Source organism: Heterodontus francisci, chromosome 13, assembly GCF_036365525.1.
Source record: "Heterodontus francisci isolate sHetFra1 chromosome 13, sHetFra1.hap1, whole genome shotgun sequence".
In the NCBI taxonomy this organism is placed as follows: Eukaryota; Metazoa; Chordata; class Chondrichthyes; order Heterodontiformes; family Heterodontidae; genus Heterodontus; species Heterodontus francisci.
The window spans coordinates 19,328,766-19,350,606 of NC_090383.1; the positions used below are offsets into that span (position 1 = coordinate 19,328,766).

General features: G+C 41.7%; 1 protein-coding gene across 2 annotated transcripts; it reads right to left on the reverse strand.

Annotated features, from left to right (window-relative positions):
- Positions 1-1,048: 1,048 nt before the first annotated feature.
- On the reverse strand, positions 1,049-21,836 carry armt1 (acidic residue methyltransferase 1). 2 transcript variants are annotated; one of them, XM_068044454.1, is made up of 5 exons: positions 21,733-21,836; positions 10,611-10,716; positions 6,175-6,416; positions 4,345-4,510; positions 1,049-2,295 (listed from the first exon to the last, which is right to left on the reverse strand). In XM_068044454.1, the coding sequence occupies exons 1-5, from the start codon at positions 21,813-21,815 to the stop codon at positions 1,519-1,521; spliced, it is 1,374 nt and encodes a 457-aa protein (XP_067900555.1). In that variant the 5' UTR covers positions 21,816-21,836; the 3' UTR covers positions 1,049-1,518. The 2 variants fall into 2 exon arrangements, with proteins under 2 accessions (XP_067900555.1, XP_067900556.1); XM_068044455.1 differs by lacking the exon at positions 21,733-21,836 and having other exon boundaries at positions 6,175-6,325; positions 10,611-10,699.
- Between the last annotated feature and the right edge of the window lie 5 nt (positions 21,837-21,841).

Here is a 21,841-nt window from a genome sequence, read left to right on the forward strand (position 1 = left end):
ATCAGCTGCCCATTTTTACTTTCCATTGAACTTAGTGATTTGGCCAGGGCAGAAAGCATGCAGGAATAGGTTAGACTGGCAGCCTTGACTTTTGGCTGGTATGAGGTCGAAGGCTGTCCACTGTAAGTAGTCAATCCTTTTATCAGTTACGAATAAAAGTTATTTTAAATAATTTTACCTAGCTGAAAATTGGCATTTAACTGCCACAGGCTCCAAACTCCTGCAGAAGTGCCCAGCTTCAAGCACTGCAAAAATAACAGACGGCTGCCCAAGGCCCCTGTGAAGGCAGGAAACCTATGTGTAAGAAAGGTATTTTAAGATGGAACAGGGGTTTTTTATTACATTGAGAACTTTTTTCAGAACTGGATTTTTTTAATGTGCATCATGTTATATATTTTTTTAAATCAGTTATTTATATCCTGCGACAATGTTCAGGAGAGAAGCACAAAATTCATTTGATTTTAAACTAGTTTTGTAAATTAGTTCAATAGCTTCACAAATATTAGATCTGAGAGATCATGCATCTTGCAATAGCAGTAAGATCTCAGATTACCTTGTGTCAATCATGTGATATATCGCTTCAGTAAATTTGGTGTGTTATAGCGAACGGTAAGCCACTGTCTTGTTTAAAGCGGTATCTTGAAAATTTAACACATTTGTGATCCAAATGATTCTCAGATCTCCAGCTTGGCATAAGCAGTGTGACAAAGAGTAACTTTAACCTAACCCACCTGGTAGATAACTGACATGATTGGATCAGCTGCCCATTTTTACTTTCCATTGAACTTAGTGAAAAGTAAAATCGAAGTGTGCAAAATGAGCGGCTGATCTGGTCATGCCAGTTTCCCACAGGGCTGGACAGGTTAAAACCACCCCATAGTGTCACATGCTGGAACAGGTATGTATGGTGATACATTTTATGAGTCATTTAGCAGTTCACATACAAAGCATTTCACTCTCATTCTATTTGAATAATTGCTTGTATGTTGCTACTGTATCTGATAAAAGGTCCACAAAAATGCTTGAACTGAAAGCATTAAATGCCATATCAACTCTAGCAACCATTTTAATCAAGAATGAACATGTACTTCACAAGTAACTGGTAACTGACATTAAGGTGATCCATTGTTAAGTTTATATTAGCAACATTACGGCAACATTTCACTTTAACATAAAGACATTTTGTTTTCTGTAGATTAATGTCCTAGCACTTGAGAGTACTGAACAAAAGGCTGGCAATACTATAGATTGTTATAAATTGTATAAGTTCATAATTTTCAATGTTAAGATCCACACACTTGAAAATTATAATTCAGTGAAGAGTGAATTTTGTCATCATTTCCAACAAATATTCCTGAAAACGTCCCCCTCAAAGTTAAATTAGAGAAATTTCAGACCATCACATGCTTAAGATCAGTATGTATTTTGTAAACTTTAAAGCAACATGCTAACTGTTATACAGGAGCCCATGATCCAGCCAGATAGACTTGCTGATGTACATCAGTAGATTTGTAAGTGTTATTTTCGGTAGGGGTTACTGAACTGAATAATGGCATAACGTCCACTGATCATCCAGTCAGTATCGGAGACCGCCAGTTGCTCACCTTGTCCAGGCTTTAAGCCAACCTGAACATCAGCTTTCAGAGTTCGCAAGCTACAAAGTGGTGCGGGTTGAAACCCGCATAGAGCAGTGTCAAAAGAAACCGTATAGCTCCATTTCCTGTCTCCTGTTAGTTTCCTATAATTCAGGTCTCCCTTAAAAAAAATTAAGTTTGACTTCTGTAATTCAGCATACAGATTATCTGCAACCAGAGGCATGTCACAAAACTCGTGAGGGAGGGTCCAGAAAGGGTGATCATGATAAATCCAAATACCTTTCTTAACATTCTTTTCCCACATCACACCACACCTGGACATCTGCATGTGATTGGCTGTCAGCATCTTCTTTAAAGTCCAATCAAAATCTTTCTTGGTTGTATCAGAAACAAACCAAGGTATGCTTTTGCCATGAAAGTGAATCACATCAGCTAGTCGAGAAGCAATGAGAAAATTTGCTAGCATCAAGTCAGTCGCCAGCTCAAATCCAGAATTGTCAAGGACAATATCTACTCGGGTGCATGCATTTTCTGAGATTTTGTTTTTCTTATTATTAATGAGGAGCTCCCAAACAAATTCAGAATCATCTATCAGGATGAAAGGCTTCAAAGATTCCAGGGAAGTTAAAGGATTGAACTTCTGAGAGTTGTCCTGGCCAGCAGAAATGGAAAGGTCACATCTGTTTCCCCACAGTGCAATCTAGATTTTAAAAAAATCATAAGCTATCAAGATTATCTTTTCACAGCACAGGAAATTAAAATGTTGACACAGTGTCCAGAATGACTCCAAAAACCTTATTTTCCACATTAAGAAATGTCTACTTCCTGCCCAAGATTACGGGAACAAATAGAAACGATACGGTGAACCTTGATTTCTTATAGTACAACATGAAGAAAAGATGACAGTGCATGACATAAAATCAGCATCCAAATGTTTTTTTTTAAATCTGAATATTGTAATAAGGAAAGGTTCAGAAAAAAAAATCAATTTTGAACATTGCAGACGTCTTGCCGTGACTTTTTAAGAAATATGAGTGACATGTAAATCATAAGCACTACAAATGGACATTCCACTCATCCTAATCCTTTTGAAAAATGATCGACATTATAATTGGACTTTGGACACCTTAAAAGAGCATTGGTTGAAACTTTACCTCCTCCCCTACAGGTAGCATTCCTATGTGACACAAGAACTAAAGAATTCCATAGAAGGGTGTCCAAACGGTAGCTAGTGGGTCATATATGGCCCAAAACCCCTGGCAATCTGACCCTAGAAACCCAAGTAAATCAGTCCTTTTGTGTTTAGATTTTTTATTTACTGGTTTGTCTATTTGAATTTTCTGGGCCTGGGCGATTTGCTAAGTGTTGCGCTTTGCACTGTTCGATAAATCTTAATTCAGAACACCAAAGATTTGTTAGTATCAGCAACTTGAGATACACATAAATCAATGGGAACATCAAGTTAAACGTCAAGGCTCCACTGAATGCACCAATGCAGGCCATGAAGACAAACTGCCTCAGAGTATTTCATTATTTTGATAACTACATACAGAGTTATCAATCCCATTTGTAATAGTGTGTTACTCATGCCGCTTATTTTAAGAAAATAAGATACATCAAAAGTTCTTGATTTCAAATGGAAGTTGAAGAGTAAAGCGTCTTTTGCTGATTTGTCATGTAGTTCCCCAAACTACAAAAGATGACTGATGTCAGCAGTGTGCATAAATAATTTATTGATTGTTAACTGTTTTAAACAGCCTGGGAGCTGGCATTTTATGTGGAAATTTGAGTTATCTGACAAAACGAAATTCAAATCTAGAGACATCAGCAATGGGCACAATAGGCCAAGGGCCAGACTGCACTAGTCATATGACTGACTGCAACTGCTTTATGGAATACAAAGTGTATTTTCTAAATTTCAAATACAAACTAAAAATGCATCAGAACTTTTGGTGCAAAGCATTTTCATTGCTGTAACCTAATGCATCTCGTCTGTTTTCACACTGTTCTTTTTTTTTACTTTTTTGATCTGCCTGTAGCATCTCTAGCAGATACCTTGAGCACAGAGGTAGGGAAAGTCTGGCTGATCCCTGTTAATCAAGTAACCAATAATACATTAATAATCATAAGGTTATTGCGCAACAAGGCGAGGTCTGTAAATGGATGTACATGGATGGACACAATCTTCACGAATGATAATATTAAGATGCATTTACAATGTCTCCCTTTACCTCAAGAAAACAATATGAATGACTGAGTGTACAAAGATTAAACATCCAGTTGGTTGTTGTAGTGCATCTGCAACAACATTAACCGTAACTTCATAAACACTCAGTCACATGGCTTCCCCAAACAGGTACTTCTGAGTGCACAACATTTTTTTTTGTTCTTTTCTGTTACATTTCCAGCTATACTGCAGGCTTGGTGTTAGTGAGGATTTGTTTATCTCAACTGTGTATTAAAATGAAACTTAGAAGCTGATACTACCAAGGATGTTTTACATTGAAGCCATCTAGTGGCTGATGAATGAAAACAAGGAAATATTCAAACATCTTTCTTCTGTATTGATTAAAAAACTTCATCTTACTGTTTGTGTGTGGCACTGAGTAATAAATACGAAGGACAGTAGTCCCAAGTGAATCATGGGTCAATTATTGTATTGTAGCTGTGAAAAAGTCCTACTATCAGACGGCATTAAACCTTAAAGGCAACCACACATGGAGTACAGCATTATTTTTTTAAGGTCTACCTGCAGGAGCAGCAGAAACTCAGCTTTGAGCTGAGTATCCCCAAAACCTTCTATTTTCTCATTTATTTCAAGAAAGTAGGTGCACATAGCAATGATAGCCTGCTGTGACTCAAAGAAGCTTTGGGTCTTTGCCTCATTAAATACATCAAAATCACACATGGGAGGGCTGCAACACAAAAAAGAGAAAAATAAATTAAGTTGTGTAGATTTTACAGTTTGAAGTCCAAAAATTTCTTGGTATTTAACATCATCGATTCTAGATGATCTCTTGCATAATTGTTCAGACAAAAATAAAAACTTACATTTATATACATCATTAACAAAAAGAATCCGAAAGCGCTTCACAATCAACAACTTATATTTATATAGCACCTTTAATGTAATAAAAGGTCCCAAGGCACTTTACAAGAGCATTATAAAACAAAGTGTGACACCCAGCCACAATGGCTAAAAGCTTGGTCAAAAAGGTAGGTTTTATGAAGTGTCTTAAAGGAAAGAGGTGGAGAGGTGTAGGGAAGATGTTTCAGAATTTAGGGCCTAGGCAACTGAAGACGTGGCCACCAACGGTGGAGCAATTAAAATCGGGGATGCACAAGAGGCTAGAATTAGAGGAGTGCCAATATCTTGAAGGACTGTGGGGCTGGAGGAGATTACTGAGCTAGGGAGGGGCGTGGCCAGTGAGGGATTTGAAAACAGAAGGATGATAATTTTAAAATCAAGATGTTGCTTGACCAGAAGCCAATGTAGGGCAGTGAGAATAGGGGTGATAGGGGAATGGGACTTGGTGTGAGTTAAGATACAGGCAGCAGAGTCTTGACTGACCTCAAGTTTACAGAGAGTAGAATGTGGGAGACCAGCCAAGAGTGCGTTGGAATAGTCAAGTCTAGAGGTAACAAAGGCATGAATGTGAGTTTCAGCAGCACAGCAGATGAGACAGGGGCGAAATCAGGAGATGTTATGGAGGTGAAAATAGGCAGTTTTAGTGATGGCACAAGTATGAGGTCGGAAGCTCATCTCGGAGTCAAATGTGACACCAAGGTTGCGAACAGACTGGCTTAATCTCAGACTATTGCTAGGGAGAAGAATGGAGTCGGTAGCTAGGGAACGGATTCAGACAAACATTAATACTGAGCCAAAGGAAATATTAGAGCAGGTGACTAAATGCTTGGTCAATGAGAAGGGTTTTAAGGAGGGTCTTAAATGACAGACAATAGGTGAAGAGGTAAAAAGCACAGAGAGGGAATTCCAGAACTTAGAGCTTAGGTAATGGTGGGTGAAGAACGTGGGGGCACAAGAGACCAGAGTTGAAGGAACATAAAGTTCTCAAAAGGCTGCAGAGCTAGATATGATTGCAGAGTTAAGGAGGGGCGAGGCCTTGAAGGGATTTTAGTATGAGGATGAGAATACTGAGGAATTACAGGGACACAATATCAAAATGTGCAAATGCCACAAAATTGGGGTTCATGGTTCAGAGAACCAGACATGGCTTTAGGAGCATAGATGGGTTAGTAGATTGGGTAAATCAATGTCAGATGAAATTTAATGCATAGAAAGAAAAGGTGATACATTTAGGGAAGAAGAAGAAGAGCATGTACATACTCAATGGCAAAACTTTAGAAGTAGAGGAGCAGAAAGACTTAGGGATTCATATGCACAAATATTTAAAAGGGGAGAACAAGTTTATAAAACTATAAAAAAAAGTATTGTAAAGACAACATACAATTGCAATTCTAGATTATATTATAGACAATTTCTTTCATTGCAAATTTATGAACCAATTAGATTTTTAAAAAAGTTTTAAATTTGTTTTTAACAAATTGCTTCACTCACTTGAGCTGTAGTGATTCCTGAATCCTGCGGTACATGTAACACTCCATGTACAACCAGGATGATTTAAACCAGCTAGGGTTTTCATCTGTATCCAGTCGCGCCTGTTGTTGTTCTAGGTATTCATTCCACAGGCCAGCATCAGGTAATCCATCTGTAAGAGGTAGTGCTGGCTTGTCAGTTTGCAACTCATTTCGTAACTTAGACATGAGGGAGATGGCTCTTTTTTCTGCCTCAACACCTTCCTAGAAAAATACGCATCATCATCTTAGGTACATTCAAACAAAATCATCACTAATTAACATGTTTTTCTTTGTGTAATACATAACAAAATAAAAAATCTAACATTTAGATATGGTACTTTTAAAACTTAATACATATTTTTCCCATTTCTAGCAAAACCTGTTCACTCCACACACAAATGAGTTGATAACTTATGATGGTATATGGATTCAACTGCTATAAGTAACCTATTACAAATGAACCACACAGTACAATAGGAAAATGGCGTTTGGTCCATCAAGTAAGTATTATTTGTTTTCCTCAATGAGCCTCCCAATCTAATCTCACTGTCCTGTTTGGTCCCCATAATCTTCAATATTCTTTTTTAAACAAACTAATTCCTTTTTTTTTTACTTTAAGTGTTACATTTGTTATAAAAGGTTTTATTTTTGTACTAAATCTCAGACTTCTGTGTGTTTAAAAAACTGAAAAAAGGAATTTCAGTAGACTTGGACACCGGCAAATAGTTGGAATTTCTGCAATGTTTTGAAAGGAAGTTGAACTTGTACAAGGACAGGAAAACAGGCAATTTCAAGGAAACCACAGGAGTTTGGCCTTCCTCAGAGTAGTTTTTTTTGAATGACAAGAGACACTGTCTTTGGACATGTGACCATGTTCAGGAAGTTTTTTTTCTTCACTTTGGACCCTTTAAAAAGCCAGTGAGTTGGATAAAGAGCAGGCATTTGAAATCTTTGCTTTGACCTGCCTTGAACAAGGAAGTCCCAGAAAAGTGTTACCTCTCTCTGTAAAGGAATCCTACATCTCGAGAAGAAACCCTGCATCCAATGTGGTTCCTGCAGCCTCCTGTGCTCTAAGAAATCCCGAAATCTGAAGAATTCTTCTACTGGTGGACTGCTGCTGACTTAATCAGGCTTGTTGCTACACCCCTGATGAAAGACCTATGCTGAAGTTAAATTGCCGTGAACGCCTACCCATCACAGACTGTTTATCAACCTTGCCTGGAGTGACTTCGAGTGGCATCTGACTATTCGACTCTGGGACACCTGACCATACCGAAACCATCCTACCAGAACGTGATGAACAATCAATTTTTATTATTCCTTCTATTCCTAAGAAACAGTTGTAAACCAAAATCCTTTTTCCCCCGGTTATCCGTTTTTTTTGGAATGTATGTGTGTGCGCATGAGGGTTAAGGAATTAAGGAGTTTTTCATATATATATAGATTTTTCTAGTTAGTAATTAAGACCTATTATATCTTTTTGAACAAATAGTTAATGTCGTTGTTGTTTAAAGAAACCTGGTTTGGTATGTATTATTCTGGGGGACAAACAGAGTGTCTAATTTGGCTATTCTTTGTAGGTGGAAAAACTTTCTTGATATGCTGTGACCAGTGGAGTAGTGGGACTGAATTAACAGTGCATTACTCCTGCCTTGGTCGTAACACATTAATGCTCATTTATTATCCCTGTTGGGATACTTGCTGTGCTTTATTGGCTCCAAAGATTTCCTGATATTAGAGAAGGGCAAGAAAAAGGCCTCTGTACCCAAATCCCATTATTCAATTTTGAATATCAGCCTAGCTCTGTGCTAATACTCTTTATAATAGTCAGAAGGTTCAAGCCCTGCTCCAGCAATTGAGCAAAAAATCTTGGCTGACCCTTCAGTGCTGCACTGTCAGAGGTGCCATCTTGCAGATGAGACATTAAACTGCTTGCTCAGGAGGATGTAAAAGAGCCCATCGACCTATTTGAAGAACAGCAGGGTATCCTGGCCAACATTCACAGAAATGTAGCATCAGAACATCAAATCCATTCCACCATTCAATTAGAACATAGCTGAGCTGTACCTCAACTCCATTTACCTACATTGTCTCCTTATCCCTCAATATCATTACCTGACAAAAGTCAACCAATTTCAGTTTTGAAAATTTCAACCGATCCACCTTCCACAACCTTTTGGGGAATCAAGTTCCAGATTTCCACTACCCTTTGTGCAAAAAAGTGCTTCTTGGTTTCACTTCTAAATGGCTTTGCTCTAATTTTAAGAGTATGACCTCTTGTTCTGGATTCTTTCAACACAAGAAATACTTTATTTGTATCGACCATTGAATCCCTTAATAATTTCAAAAACTTCGCTAAGATCATCCCTAAAGCTTCTAAATTCATGGGAATACAAGACAGGTTTATGCAACCCGTCCACTTGAGTTAACTCTTAAAACCTAGTATAATTCTGGTGAATTTGCCCTGTACCCTAAAGGTCTGCAAAGGAAACCCGACCGAGCCCGAATGCCGGACCTGGAAGTGTGACCCGACCCAAACCCGACACATGTCGCCGGGGTCGGGTAGCGGGCCTTTACATCAGTACATGGGTAAAGGCCTGCTACCCAACCTGACCGGACCCGGCAGCATGTGTCAGGTTCGCATCGGGTGAGGTCGCACTTCCGGGTCCGGCTTTCGGGCTCAGTTGTTTCCTTTGCAGACCTTTACTGTACCCCTTTCAAGGCCATTTTATCTTTCCTGAGGTTCAGTGCCGAAACCTGAATGCAGTACTCTAGATGCGACCTGACTGTGGTTCTATACAATTGAAGCAACCCTTCCTCACTTTTGAATTGCAGTCCCTTTGTGTTAAAGTCAACATTCCATTAGTCTTTTTGATTACTTTTTGTACCTGTGGACCAGCTTTTAGCAAGTTAGACACCTAAATCTCCTTACTCCTTCACAGCTGGTAGTCCCTCACCATTAAGAAAATATTCCAATTTGTCTTTCTCAGATCAAAAGTGGATAATCACACACTTCCCATCATTGAACTACACTTGGCATAGCTTTGCCCATTTGTTTAGTCTATGTCCATTTGTTACTTCCTCCTCCCAAGCACACAACTTACTGTGTCATCTGCAAACTTGGACATACAACTCCCTATTCTTTCATCCAAGTCACTGATATGTATGGTGAAATGCTGAGGCACCATAAGAGATCCCTGATCATCCCAGTGACCACTTGTCGCATTCCACCAATCAGAAAAAGAACCCTTTATCGTACATTGCATACAATTCTATCTCAACCAAAATAAATAGTTTGGCCATTCATCTCAAGAGTGGTGAGAACGTGGAACTCCTTGCCACATGGAGTGGTTGAAGTAAATAGGATTGATACACTTAAGGGACGATTTAAAGTATACATGAAGGAGAAAGGAATAGTGGGTATAGGGGTAGGGTGGAAGAGATAATTAGAGAGGCTAGCGTGGAGAATAAAAACCAACATGGACTAAATGACCTGTTATTTCAACGTTTGTAGGACCTTAGGGTACAGAAAACCCAGCCACACCTACTAATTTCCAAACAACAGAATCTGCCAATCTACCCAAAGCCTTGACCCAAGTTTTTGCCAAACAGTAACTTTAAAAAAGTGAAAACAATCAGCATTGAGAAAAGCAAACTAAAGTAACTTCTCAGAAATAGAGTAATACCCTGGACTTGCTGCATCAACAACTATACACTTTAATATTGTAATACTGAAATTTACACTTGTTTTACTTATTGATTTTTCACAGGTTTTGATTCAATACCACATGTGGCAGATCATCAACTCCTATTCTCAAAATTCACAAAATTTAGCAAGCTCATCTGAAAGCACTGCAATCTCAAAGGTCATCATAGAATCATACAGCACAGGAGGCCATTCAACTCATTATGTCTGCACCAACTCTTTGAAACAGCTATCCAATTAGTCCCACTCCCCTGCTCTTTTCCCACAGCACTGCAAATTTCTCCTTTAAGTATATATCCAATTTCCTTTTGAAAGTTATTCTTGAATTGGCTTCCATCACTCTTTCAAGCAGGGCATTCCAAATTATAACAAATTAATGCATTAAAAAAATTCTCATCTCCCTCTTGGGTTTCTTGCAAATTGTCTAAAAAATGTCCTCTGGTTAACAACCTGACTGCAATTGGAAAGTTTCTCCCTATCTAATTGATAAAAGCCCCTCATAATTTTGAACACCTCTATTAAATCTCCTCTTAACTTTCTCTGCCCTGCTCCCTCCCTTCCTCTTCATTCTGCCTGAAGAACAATTCCAGCTTCTCTAGTCTCTTGACATAACTGAAGTTTCATTGCCCTGGTGCCATTCTGGTAAAGTTCCTCTGCACCCTCTCCAACATTATCTTTGAACAGGTTAGTACAGTTATAGTTCAACTCACCTGTCCGTGTTCCTCAAAAAATGTATCCTTATGTCGATGCACTGTATCAATAACCTTAGTCAGTATCGTCGGCAGTCTGTCTTTAACAGTTGAATATGCAAATGACCTACAAAGAACAATACTGTGTGTCAGCAGGGATACACAGGTACAGAATGCAAGAAGCTAGTACAGACTTTTCATATAGTACAATGTTAGGATCGCAGAGAAGTATTTCCTGCAATTTTAACATAACTGTCTGATCTCTCAAACAATTGAAATGTTATTTTACTGGCAAATTAGGTGGGACCTTGGAATGGTAGAATAGCCACGTGATGGGAAAGTGCAGACAAGGAATAAAATCAATACAATACTGTATTTCATACAAGCATCCCAACTGAAGCGTGCTGCTGTTCAACAGGGAACAATGTGCAAGCTAAGGATGGCATGAGATTGCAAAAATGAATGCACTGAACAAATTTTGATTTTTGGAGATTTCTGCTTACTATACATAAAACTGCAAGAACCACTAGGACCTGTGTTCAAGTTCAGCCATGAATGAAGGGATGAAACTCCTCTCTGCCTGCTGGTTGTATGGGCTCTTTGTAAAATGAATTGGTCAATTTCACAATTGTCCCTAATTCAGCAATAACAGGCAACCCACTCAGAAAGGCCACGGGATGAGTGTCTGTGAAATGGTACAAGAGGCATGTGCGGCAGAGCAGCTTTTCAGATGAGACATTAAACCAAGGCCCCACTTGCCCTCTCAGCTGGAAGCAAAAGATCCCACAACACTATTCGAAGAAGATGGGAGACCCGGTCAACCAACATCACTAAAACAGATTATCTGGTTATTATCTCATTGTGGCTTATGGAACCTGGCTGTGCACAAATTGGCTGCTTCTCCTACAACAGTGATTACACTTCAAAAAGTACTTCATTGTTTGTAAAGCACTTTGGGATTTTGGGGGCTTGAGAGGCGCTATATAAATCTAAGTCTTTCTTTCAACAACTGTAGATGTATGACTGTTTATTCATTGTTGCTAGTACTATGACATTCATCTGAATTCCAGGGCACTGGCCTAAGCAAGTTGCAGAAATGCTTCGGCTATGGGCCTGGAAAGATAATTACCACAGAGCTGAGTGAAACGGTCAAGAAAACCTGCTCATTTTGGAATGTCAGATTCTCAGATGGCGTTATTCATGCCTTAGAGCTAGAAGCTTGCCCCACGAGAGAACTTGAGAATATAGCCTAGGCTGACACTTAAGTGTAGCATTGAGGGAGTGCTGCATCGTTGGTGGTGCCATCTTTGATAGGAGATGCTAAACAAAGACACCACTAGTTCAAGTAAATACAAATGATCCCCTGGCACTATCTGAATCGCAGGGAGTTCTCCTGGTGCCCGGGTAAATATTTCTCTCTCAGTCAACACCACTAAAAATGGATTTGTTGCTTTTTTTTGTCTCACTGATGTTGCAAGATTTTTCTATGTGCCTACATAACCATTACTGCACTTTAACCGTAATTCATTACATGGATTCATCACCTCTTTTGAGACATTTCTGAGAGAGACAATAACGCACTAACTTTAACAATTGTAAAACATCAATAAATACTTCACTTAAAAAGCAAAATCAGACCAAGTTAATTAGCCTGAGCATTCTGTTCTGCATACTAACAAATCTGTGCTGGAGATTTGTTACCTTTAGACTTGACTATTTCAACACACTCTTGGTCAGCCTCCCACTTTCTACCCTGCGTAAACTTGAGGTCATCCAAAGCTCTACTGCCTGTGTCCCAACTCGCACCAAATCCTGTTCACTCATCACCCCTATGCTCGCTGACCTACACTGGCTCCTGGTTAACAAACACCTGGATTTTAAAATTCTCATCCTTGATTTCAAATCCCTCCATTACTTCGCCCCTCCCTATCTGTGTAATCTTCTAAAGTCTTACAACCCTCTGAGATATCTGCACACCTCAAATCCTGGCCCCTTGAGCTACCCCGATTTTAATTGCTCCACCATCGATGTTTCTGCTTTCAGTTGCTAAGGCCTTAAGCTCTGGAATTTCTTCCCTTAACCTCTGCATTGCTCTTTCCTTTTTTGATATGTTCCTTAAAATGTACCTCTTTGACCAAGTCATCTGCCTTAATATCTCTTCATGTACTTCGGTATCAAATTTTGTTTGATAATACTCCAGTGAAGCACCTAGGGATGATTTACTACATATAAAAAAAAAAGTTGTTCGTATTGTTGGAGTTACTCGCTCCTGTTGGATCCACTTTCCAGTAAGTGGTGTGAAATTGACAGTGTACACACGTAATCCCAAGGAATATATTTTCATTCAGAAGCAATAATGCAATTTTCATTGGTATTTCTCGTAACAATGTTGCATCTCTCAAACAAGAGAATCCTTTGTGAAACCATGGGTTTCCAAACCTTACAATTTTTGAACTTTCATCATTTATATAACACCAATAAGATATGCAAAAATCTCAAGAGTGAAAGATTAAGTACTTAAAGTTAAGGCTTGATTTCTACATATTCATAGTCAATGGGTGGAAAATATAGTCTTGATGCCTAGATTTTCTGTTGAGAAAATTATGGCAATGCATTTCTGAAATGGCTTTAAGGTTCCAAGATGTTAGTAATTAAGATATGGCTAAAAACATGCTTTTTTGGTCTTCTTTGCATCAATCCTAAAAGAGTACTTATTCAAAATACAGCCTTGGGACAGGGTTGCCAATAAACAATTGCATTTGTAACTCGGCCAGTCTAGAAAATGACAATGCAATGTGATTATTCTCCATTTTGCTGAAGACAGATGGCAGGATCTACACTGTGGGAACATAACCCCACAGTGTAACAGTTGAAAGGTCATCCATTTTCTCAGTAACTGAATGTAGCAAGCTAGGTCAGCACTACCACACATACTGGTGAACACTTTCCAAGAATTCCACCTACAAATCGGTTTTCCTTCAAAAATAATTGTTTCCTTTCCTTTATTCTTTTCCTTTCCTCAGACGATTTTAAAAGAGCAGTTTGCCTTCATGTAATTGGCAGCAAAATCAACTTGATTGAAATTTTAATGACCTGCCAAAAAAGTGCAATTTAAAAACCAGCAATATGATCTCAGCATTCAGTACCCCACAGTGGTTACTATTTCAAGGTTATCTGAGCTAAAGGAATCTCAGGAGTACATTCCCATCCATCTATAACTTGACCACATATCCCAGGAAGCATGTGGTACATAACAGAATCACTTTTGCATTCCCCACTGTATCTGATCTAGAGCTGAGAGTGAAAGGAAACAATAGTCACAATATTAGGGGTGCAGTAGCAATGGAATGTTGCATATTCATCAATGCCAGTCATCAAATAAATAAAAGCATGTTAGGTGAAGTAATAAGGGTATGTTTTACATAACTATGATGAAGGCAGTGTCTACTGATTTGACATTGGTATCAGTGGGCAAGTTACAGATCTTCTATTGCCTAATGCAAGCTCTAGTATCCCTGAGTCAATTAGCACAGTATATGAATTATTGTATAAAAAGGGACAGATCTCAGAAGACACTGGCTGGGGGTGTTTCAAGGCCAGAAGAAGCATATGTGAAGCTTCACCACCAGGGTCTGTACAGAGAAATGTTTATACTTTTAGAATCTATTTCTCCTGCAAATTTTACTGGCAGAAATAATGATAAACACACCACAGCTGAGTAGTTTTAAACAAAAAAGAAAACCATATCACTCACTTAACCTTTGTTAAAACTCTACCTTATCTACTAGTCCAGTGTCTCAGTATTCCAGTTAAGTCACTGCCCTTTAATTGGAAAGCATTCAAGAAATCTCTTCATTCATTTCACAAATACACACCACAATCTGAAAGGAAGCATCTTCCTGCATTACAAAAAATATGGCACCCAAGTGTTTTTCCCTTCCCAGCAACAAATATTACCCCTTTAGAAAGATCCTTCATCATCGTGCTACAGATTTTCAGTAGTAATATAGTTAGTCTAGCCGTACCTGAATAACACCAGTAACCTGTCTCTCGATGCAGAATTAAACAAGCGCATGGGAAAGGCTTCCTCTGCTATGTGCAGGCTGGCCAAGAGAGTGTGGGAAAATGGCACACTGACACAGAACACAAAAGTCCAAGTGTATCAAGCTGTGTCCTCAGTACCTTGCTCTATGGCAGCGAGGCCTGGACAATGTACGTCAGCCAAGAGCGACGTCTCAATTCATTCCATCTTCGCTGCCTCCGGAGAATCCTTGGCATCAGGTGGCAGGACCGTATCTCCAACACAGAAGTCCTCGAGGCGGCCAACATCCACAGCATATACACCCTACTAAGCCAGCGGCGCCTGAGATGGCTTGGCCATGTGAGCCGCATGAAACATGGCAGGATCCCCAAGGACACATTGTACAGTGAGCTCGTCACTGGTATCAGACCCACCAGCCGTCCATGGCTCTGCTTTAAAGACGTCTGCTAACGCGACATGAAGTCCTGTGACAATGATCACAAGTCGTGGGAGTCAGTTGCCAGTGATCGCCAGAACTGGCGGACAGCCATAAAGGCAGGGCTAAAGAGTGGCAAGTAGAAGAGACTTAGCAGTTGGCAGGAAAAAAGACAGAAGCGCAAGGAGAGAGCCAACTGTGTAACAGCCCCGACAACCAATTTTATCTGCAGCACCTGTGGAAGAGTCTGTCACTCTAGAATTGGCCTTTATAGCCACTCCAGGCACTGCTGCACAAACCACTGACCAAAGGCGTATGGTGTGTTGGCTTTCATTAACAGGGGGATTGAGTTTAAGAGCTGTGAGGTTATGCTGCAGCTCTATAAGGCCCTGGTTCGACCACACTTGGAATATTGTGTTCAGTTCTGGTCGCCTCATTATAGGAAGGATGTGGAAGCTTTAGAGAGGGTGCAGAGGAGATTTACCAGGATGCTGCCTGGACTGGAGGGCATGTCCTACGAAGAAAGATTGAGGGAGCTAGGGCTTTTCTCATTGGAGCGAAGAAGGATGAGAGGTGACTTGATAGAGAGGTACAAGATGATGAGAGGCATACATAGAGTGGATAGCCAGAGACTTTTTCCCAGGGTGGAAAGGGCTATCACCAGGGGGCATAATTTTAAGGTGATTGGAGGAAGGTTTCGGGGAGATGCCAGAGGTAGGTTCTTTACACAGAGAGTGGTGGGTGCGTAGAGTGCGCTGCCAGCGGTGGTAGTAGAAGCAGATACATTAGGGACATTTAAGCGACTCTTGGATAGGTACATGGATGATAGTAGAATGAAGGGTAGGTAGTTAGTTTGATCTTAGAGTAGGTTAAAGGTTCGGCACAACATCGTGGGCCGAAGGGCCTGTACTGTGCTGTACTGTTCTATGTTCTACCTCCAGGCGCTTACCCGTTGTCTCTCGAGACAAGGAGGCCAAAGAAGACCTGAATAACATTCTACATTTGTACAATGTAGAATTCTCATTCTACATTTAGTTTTTGAAAAGAATCTAGTGTTTACTGGAATTTATTTTCTAATCCAACATCCGTGCACCTGTCAACTCTGAAAATCATTGCACTCAGGGATATTACTTTGGAGCTGAAAGGATAGTGAAATGTTCAAGTCAAGATGGGACAAGGCTTTGAGGTGATGGTGTTCTCATGCGCTTGGCAATAGTAATGCCATCGAACGTCTTTGGGAGGTGATTTGGCTCTGTTGTTGAATATGGCCATTGCTTACCACTGGTGTGGCACAAATATTACTCGACACTTTATCAGCCCAATCCTGGATGTTGTCCAGATCTTGTTGATTATGAGGTTGGCCTGTTTCATTAGCTGAGGAATTGCAAATGCAATTGAGCATTGTGCAATCATCAGCAAACAGCTTCACTTAGAGTCGTACAGCATAGAAACAGGCCCTTTGGCCCACCGCGTCCATGCCGACCATAATGCCTATCTATACTAATCCCACCTGCCTGCATTAATTCCATATCCCTCTATGCTTTGCTCATTCAAGTACCTGTCCAGATGATTCTTAAATGTTGCTACTGTTCCTGCCTCCACCACCACCTCTGGCAGCTCATTCCAGAAACCCATTATTCTTTGTGTGAAAAATTTACCCCTTTGATCCCCTTTAAACCTCCTCCCTCTCACCTTAAATCTATGCCCTCTAGCTTTAGTCACCCCTATCTATGCCTCTCAATTGTATATACCTCTATCATGTCCCCTCTCAGCCTCCTTCGCTCCAAGGAAAACAGACCCAGCCTATCCAATAATATAAAAGCAAAATACTGCGGATGCTGGAAATCTGAAATAAAAACAAGAAATGCTGGAATCACTCAGCAGGTCTGGCAGCATCTGTGGAAAGAGAAGCAGAGTTAACGTTTCGGGTCAGTGACCCTTCATCGGATATCCAATCCGATGTCTCCTTGGATCCCTATCCAATCTCTCCTTATAACTCAAGCCCTCCAAACCAGGCAACGTCCTTGTGAATCTTTTCTGCACCCTCTCTAGCTTAATCACAACTTTCCTGTAGTGCGGTGACCAGAACTGCACACAGTACGCCAAATGCGGCCTAACCAATGTTATGTACAACTGTAACATGACGTCCCAACTCTTGTACTCAATACCTCGGCCGACGAAGGCAAGCATGCCATCTGCCTTCTTCACCACCCTGTCTACCTGTGTTGCCACTTTCAGAGAACTATATACTTGCACCCCAAGTTCTCTCTGCTCAACAACACTCCCCAGGGCCCTGCCATTCACTGTATACGTCCTGCCCTCGTTGAACTTCCCAAAATGCATCACTTCGCACTTGTCTGCATTAAATTCCATTTCCCAATCCCTTGCCCACTTTCCCAGTTGATCTATATCCTGTTGTAACCTTAGACAACCTTCTTCACTGTCCACTATACCACCAATTTTGGTGTCATCTGCAAACTTATTAATTATGCCCCCCACATTTACATCCAAGTCATTAATATATGTGACAAACAAGAGGCCCCAGCACCGATCCCAGCGGCACACCACTGGTCGCCAGCCTCCAATCTGAAAAACAACCCTCCACTCCATCCTCTGCCTCCTATCACCAAGGCAATTTTGTATCCAATTGGCTAGCTCACCCTGGATCCCATGTGTTCGAACCTTCCGGACCAGCCTACCATGCGGGACCTTGTCAAAGTCCATGTAGACAACGTCCACCGCCCTGCCCTTGTCAATCCTCTTGGTCACCTCCTCAAAAAACTCAATCAAATTCGTGAGACATGATTTCCCACGCACAAAGCCATGCTGACTATCCCTAATCAGACCTTGCCTTTCCAAATGCATATAAATCCTGTCTCTCAGAATCCCTTCCAATAACTTTCCCACCACTGATGTAAGGCTCACCAGCCTGTAGTTCCCTGGCTTATCCCTGCTGCCCTTCTTAAATAAAGGCACAACATTAGCTATCCTCCAGTCTTCCAGTGCCTCACCTGTGGCTAACGATGATACAAAAATCTCTGCCAGGGCCCCAGCAATCTCCTCCCTTGCTTCCTATAGCATCCTAGGATACACCTGGTCAGGCCCTGGGGATTTGTCCACCTTAATGCGCTTCAAAACCTCCAACACCTCCTCCTTTGTAATGTTGATATGCTCCAGGATATCGCTGTTCCCTTCCTTGAACTCACAAGCTTCCATGACCTTCTCCACAGTAAATACAGACAAGAAGTATTCATTTAAGACCTCGCCCATTTCCTGTGGCTCCACAGATAGATTACCACACTGATTCTTAAGGGGACCTACTCTCTCCCTAGCTACCCTTTTACTCTTAATATACTTATAGAATCTTTTAGGATTCTCCTTTATCTTATCTGCCAGGGAAATCTCATGGCCCTTTTTCGCCCTCCTAATTACCTTCTTAAGTGTACTCCTACATCCTATATACTCCTCGAGGGACTCGCTTGATCCCAGCTGCCTATACATGACATATGCCTCCTTCTTTGTCCTGACCAGACCCTCAATATCCCTCGTCAACCAAGGTTCCCTAAACTTGTCAGCCTTGCCCTTCAATCCAACAGGAACATGCCAGCCCTGAACTCTTCCTATCTCACTTTTAAAAGCCTCCCATTTGCCAGACGTCCCTTTACCTGTAAACAGCCTCTCCCATTCAACTTTTGAGAGTTCCTGTCTGATGCCATCGAAATTAGCCTTTCCCCAATTTAGGACTTCAACTTGAGGACCAGTCCTATTCTTTTCCATAACTATCACTGGTCCCAAAGTGCTCCCCCACTGACACATCAACCACCTGCCCATCCTCATTTCCTAAGAGGAGGTTGCGTGTAGCCCCTTCTCTAGTAGGGCCATCCACATACTGCTTCAGAAAACTGGACACACTTAACAAATTCTTCCCCAACTGATCCCTTAGCACTAAGGCAGTCTCAGTCAATATTAGGGAAGCTAAAATCACCTACTATTACAACCCTATAATTCCTACACCTATCTGTCATTTCCCTACATATATGCTCCTCCAATTCCCTCTGACTATTGGGAGGCCTATAGTATAATCCCATCAAAGTGATCACCCCTTTCTTATTTCTAAGTTCTACCCATATGGCCTCGCTGGACGTTCCCCCCGGGATATCCTCTCTAATACTACCGTGATGTCCTCCCTAATCAATAGTGCAACTCCCCTCCTCTCTTACCTCCACCTCTGTCACACCGGAAGCATCAGTACCCTGGAACATTGAGCTGCCAGTTCTGCCCATCCCTCAACCATGTTTTCATAATAGCTAGAATATCATAATCCCATGTACCGATCCATGCTCTGAGTTCATCTGCCTTACCTGTAAGGCTTCCTGCATTAAAGTAAATGCAGTTTAGCCTACCAGACCTTCCACGCTCCGTTCTGCCCCGCCCGGCCTGCCTACTGGACTTGCTTGCTTTAACCTCAACATTTGCCTCAACTATCTCATCGGAGAGACTACTACTTTGGGTCCCATCCCCCTGCCAGACTATTTTAAACCCTCCCGAGTAGTACTGGCAAACCTCCCTGCAAGGATATTGGTCCCCTTCCAGTTCAGATGCAACCTGTCCCTCTTGTACAGGTCACCTCTGCACCAGAAGAGATCCCAATGATCCAAGTAGCTGAAGCCCTCCCGCCTACACCAGCTCTTCAGCCATGCATTCATTTGCCTTATCCTCCTATTCCTACCCTCACTAGCACATGGCACAGGGAGTAATCCTGTGATTACAACCCTAGAGGTCCTGCTTTTTAACCTTCTGCCTAACTCTCTATATTCACTTTGCAGGACCTCATCTCTCTTCCTGCCTATGTCGTTAGTACCAATATGGACCATGACCTCTGGCAGCTCACCCTCCCCTTTCAGAATGTCCTGCAGCCGCTCCAAGACATCCTTGACCCTAGCACCAGGGAGGCAAGATACCATCCTGGAGCCTCGTTTGCGGCCACAGAAACGCCTATCCGTACCCCTTACGATAGAATTCCCTATCGCTATAGCACTTGCACCCCTTTTCCTCCCCTGCTGTGCAGCACAGCCCTCCATGGTGCCACGAACTTGGCTGTTGCTGCTTTCCCCTGGGAGGTCATCCCCCCAACAGTATCCAAAGCGGTATATCTGTTTGAGAGGGGGATGGCCACAGGGGACTCCTACACTACCTACCTGCGCCTAATATGCTGTCTGGTGGCTACCCATCCCTTTTCTGCCTGTGCAGCCATTAACTGCGGCGTGACCACCTCACTAAACATGCTATCCACAACGTCCTCAGCATCGCGGATGCTCCACAGTGAATCCACCTGCAGCTCCAGCTCCGTAATGCGGTAGCCAATAGCTGCAGATGAATACACTTCCTGCACACATGGTCACCAGGGACACTGGAAGCATCCTCAACCAAGCTGGTCCCTTGGTTATGTGATCACAGCTGTCTGTGGCATGCACATAATCCTGTGTTGTAGCTTTGCCAGGTTAGTACCTCATTTTCAGGTACACTTGGTGCTGCCCTGTACACATGTTAATGTACATGTTTTTCTCCACTCCTCATAGAACCAGCATTGGTCACCTGGTTTGGTTGTGATGGGGAGTGAGGGATATGCCAGGCCTTGAAGTTACAAATGCAGTTGTATATAATTCTGCTGTTGCTGATGGCCCACAGCACCTTGTGAATGCCCAGTTTTGAACTGCTGGGTCTGGTTTTCATTTAGTCCCACTCAGCACAGTGGTAGTGCCAAATGACATTATGGAGGATATCCTCAGTGTAGCACTACTACTGTGGCTATAAAGAACTTGGCAACATCCTGAGGGCATGAAAGGCACAACATTAATTAAAGTCCTTTTCTTTAGTGGTCCAGTCTGAGCAATCAAAAGAAACACAAACTCTACCAGGAGAGTATTTCAGTTGCTTGGTTTGGAAATTTGGTTTGCATATAGCTAATTCAAAAATCGCACAACCTTTGGTTGATACTTCTTCTTTGACCTCCTTGTCTCAAGAGACAATGGGTAAGCGCCTAGAGGTGGTCAGTGGTTTGTGACACAGCGCCTGGAGTGGCTATAAAGGCCAATTCTAGAGTGAAAGACATTTCCACAGGCGCTGCAGATAAATTGGTTGTCGGGGCGGTTATGCAGTTGGCTCTCTCCTTGCACTTCTGTCTTTTCTTTCCTGCCAACTGCGAAGTCTCTTCAACTAGCCACTCTTTAGCCCTGCCTTTATGACTGTCCTCCAGACACAGCAGAAGAAAAAATAAAAAGGCACTTTGAAAATGTTGTTTGAAACTTCACTGATTTGTTCCCTACACAGTAGTATAAAATCAGGGAAGCAGCAGAGGATGCTTACTTTCCCCTTCATTCGCCAGACTCTCTAGAAGTACCAATTACTGAATCTGAATGGAAATCCGAGGAAAGCCTCATTTTTCTGATACACAACTGCACCAAGACCAACAGTGTAAAGGGGCCAAGTTTTCCTGTTCTGGGGAGGGAATTCAGGGGCAACTTAACAGTGTTCATCTTTCAGCATTATTTGTTTAAATGAAGTTTACAGCCTGTATGACATTAATACACATCAGAACAGTGGCGCAGCTCGCTTCTGATTCTCCGTCAGCGCTGAGTGCTCGGTGAAGGGGAGGGTGGCGCGCGCGCAGTCCCTTTACTACAGACCCGGTATACTTTGCCGAAAGCGAGTCCGGTACCTCCGGCCGGCCCACCTCCAGCACCTCCAACGTCCTGGGCCTCGCCGCCATCTTCCCACGCCTTCCAAGGGGGAGGG

Excerpts from the sequence above, each read along its gene's own strand:
- armt1 (XM_068044454.1), bottom strand. The coding sequence starts at position 21,815 with ATGGCGGCGAGGCCCAGGACGTTGGAGGTGCTGGAGGTGGGCCGGCCG. Across the intron at positions 10,717-21,732 it reads CTTTCGGCAAAGTATACCGG|GTCATTTGCATATTCAACTG; the intron begins GTCTGTAGTAAA and ends TGTTCTTTGTAG. Across the intron at positions 6,417-10,610 it reads TTTTTGAGGAACACGGACAG|GAAGGTGTTGAGGCAGAAAA; the intron begins GTGAGTTGAACT and ends GTATTTTTCTAG.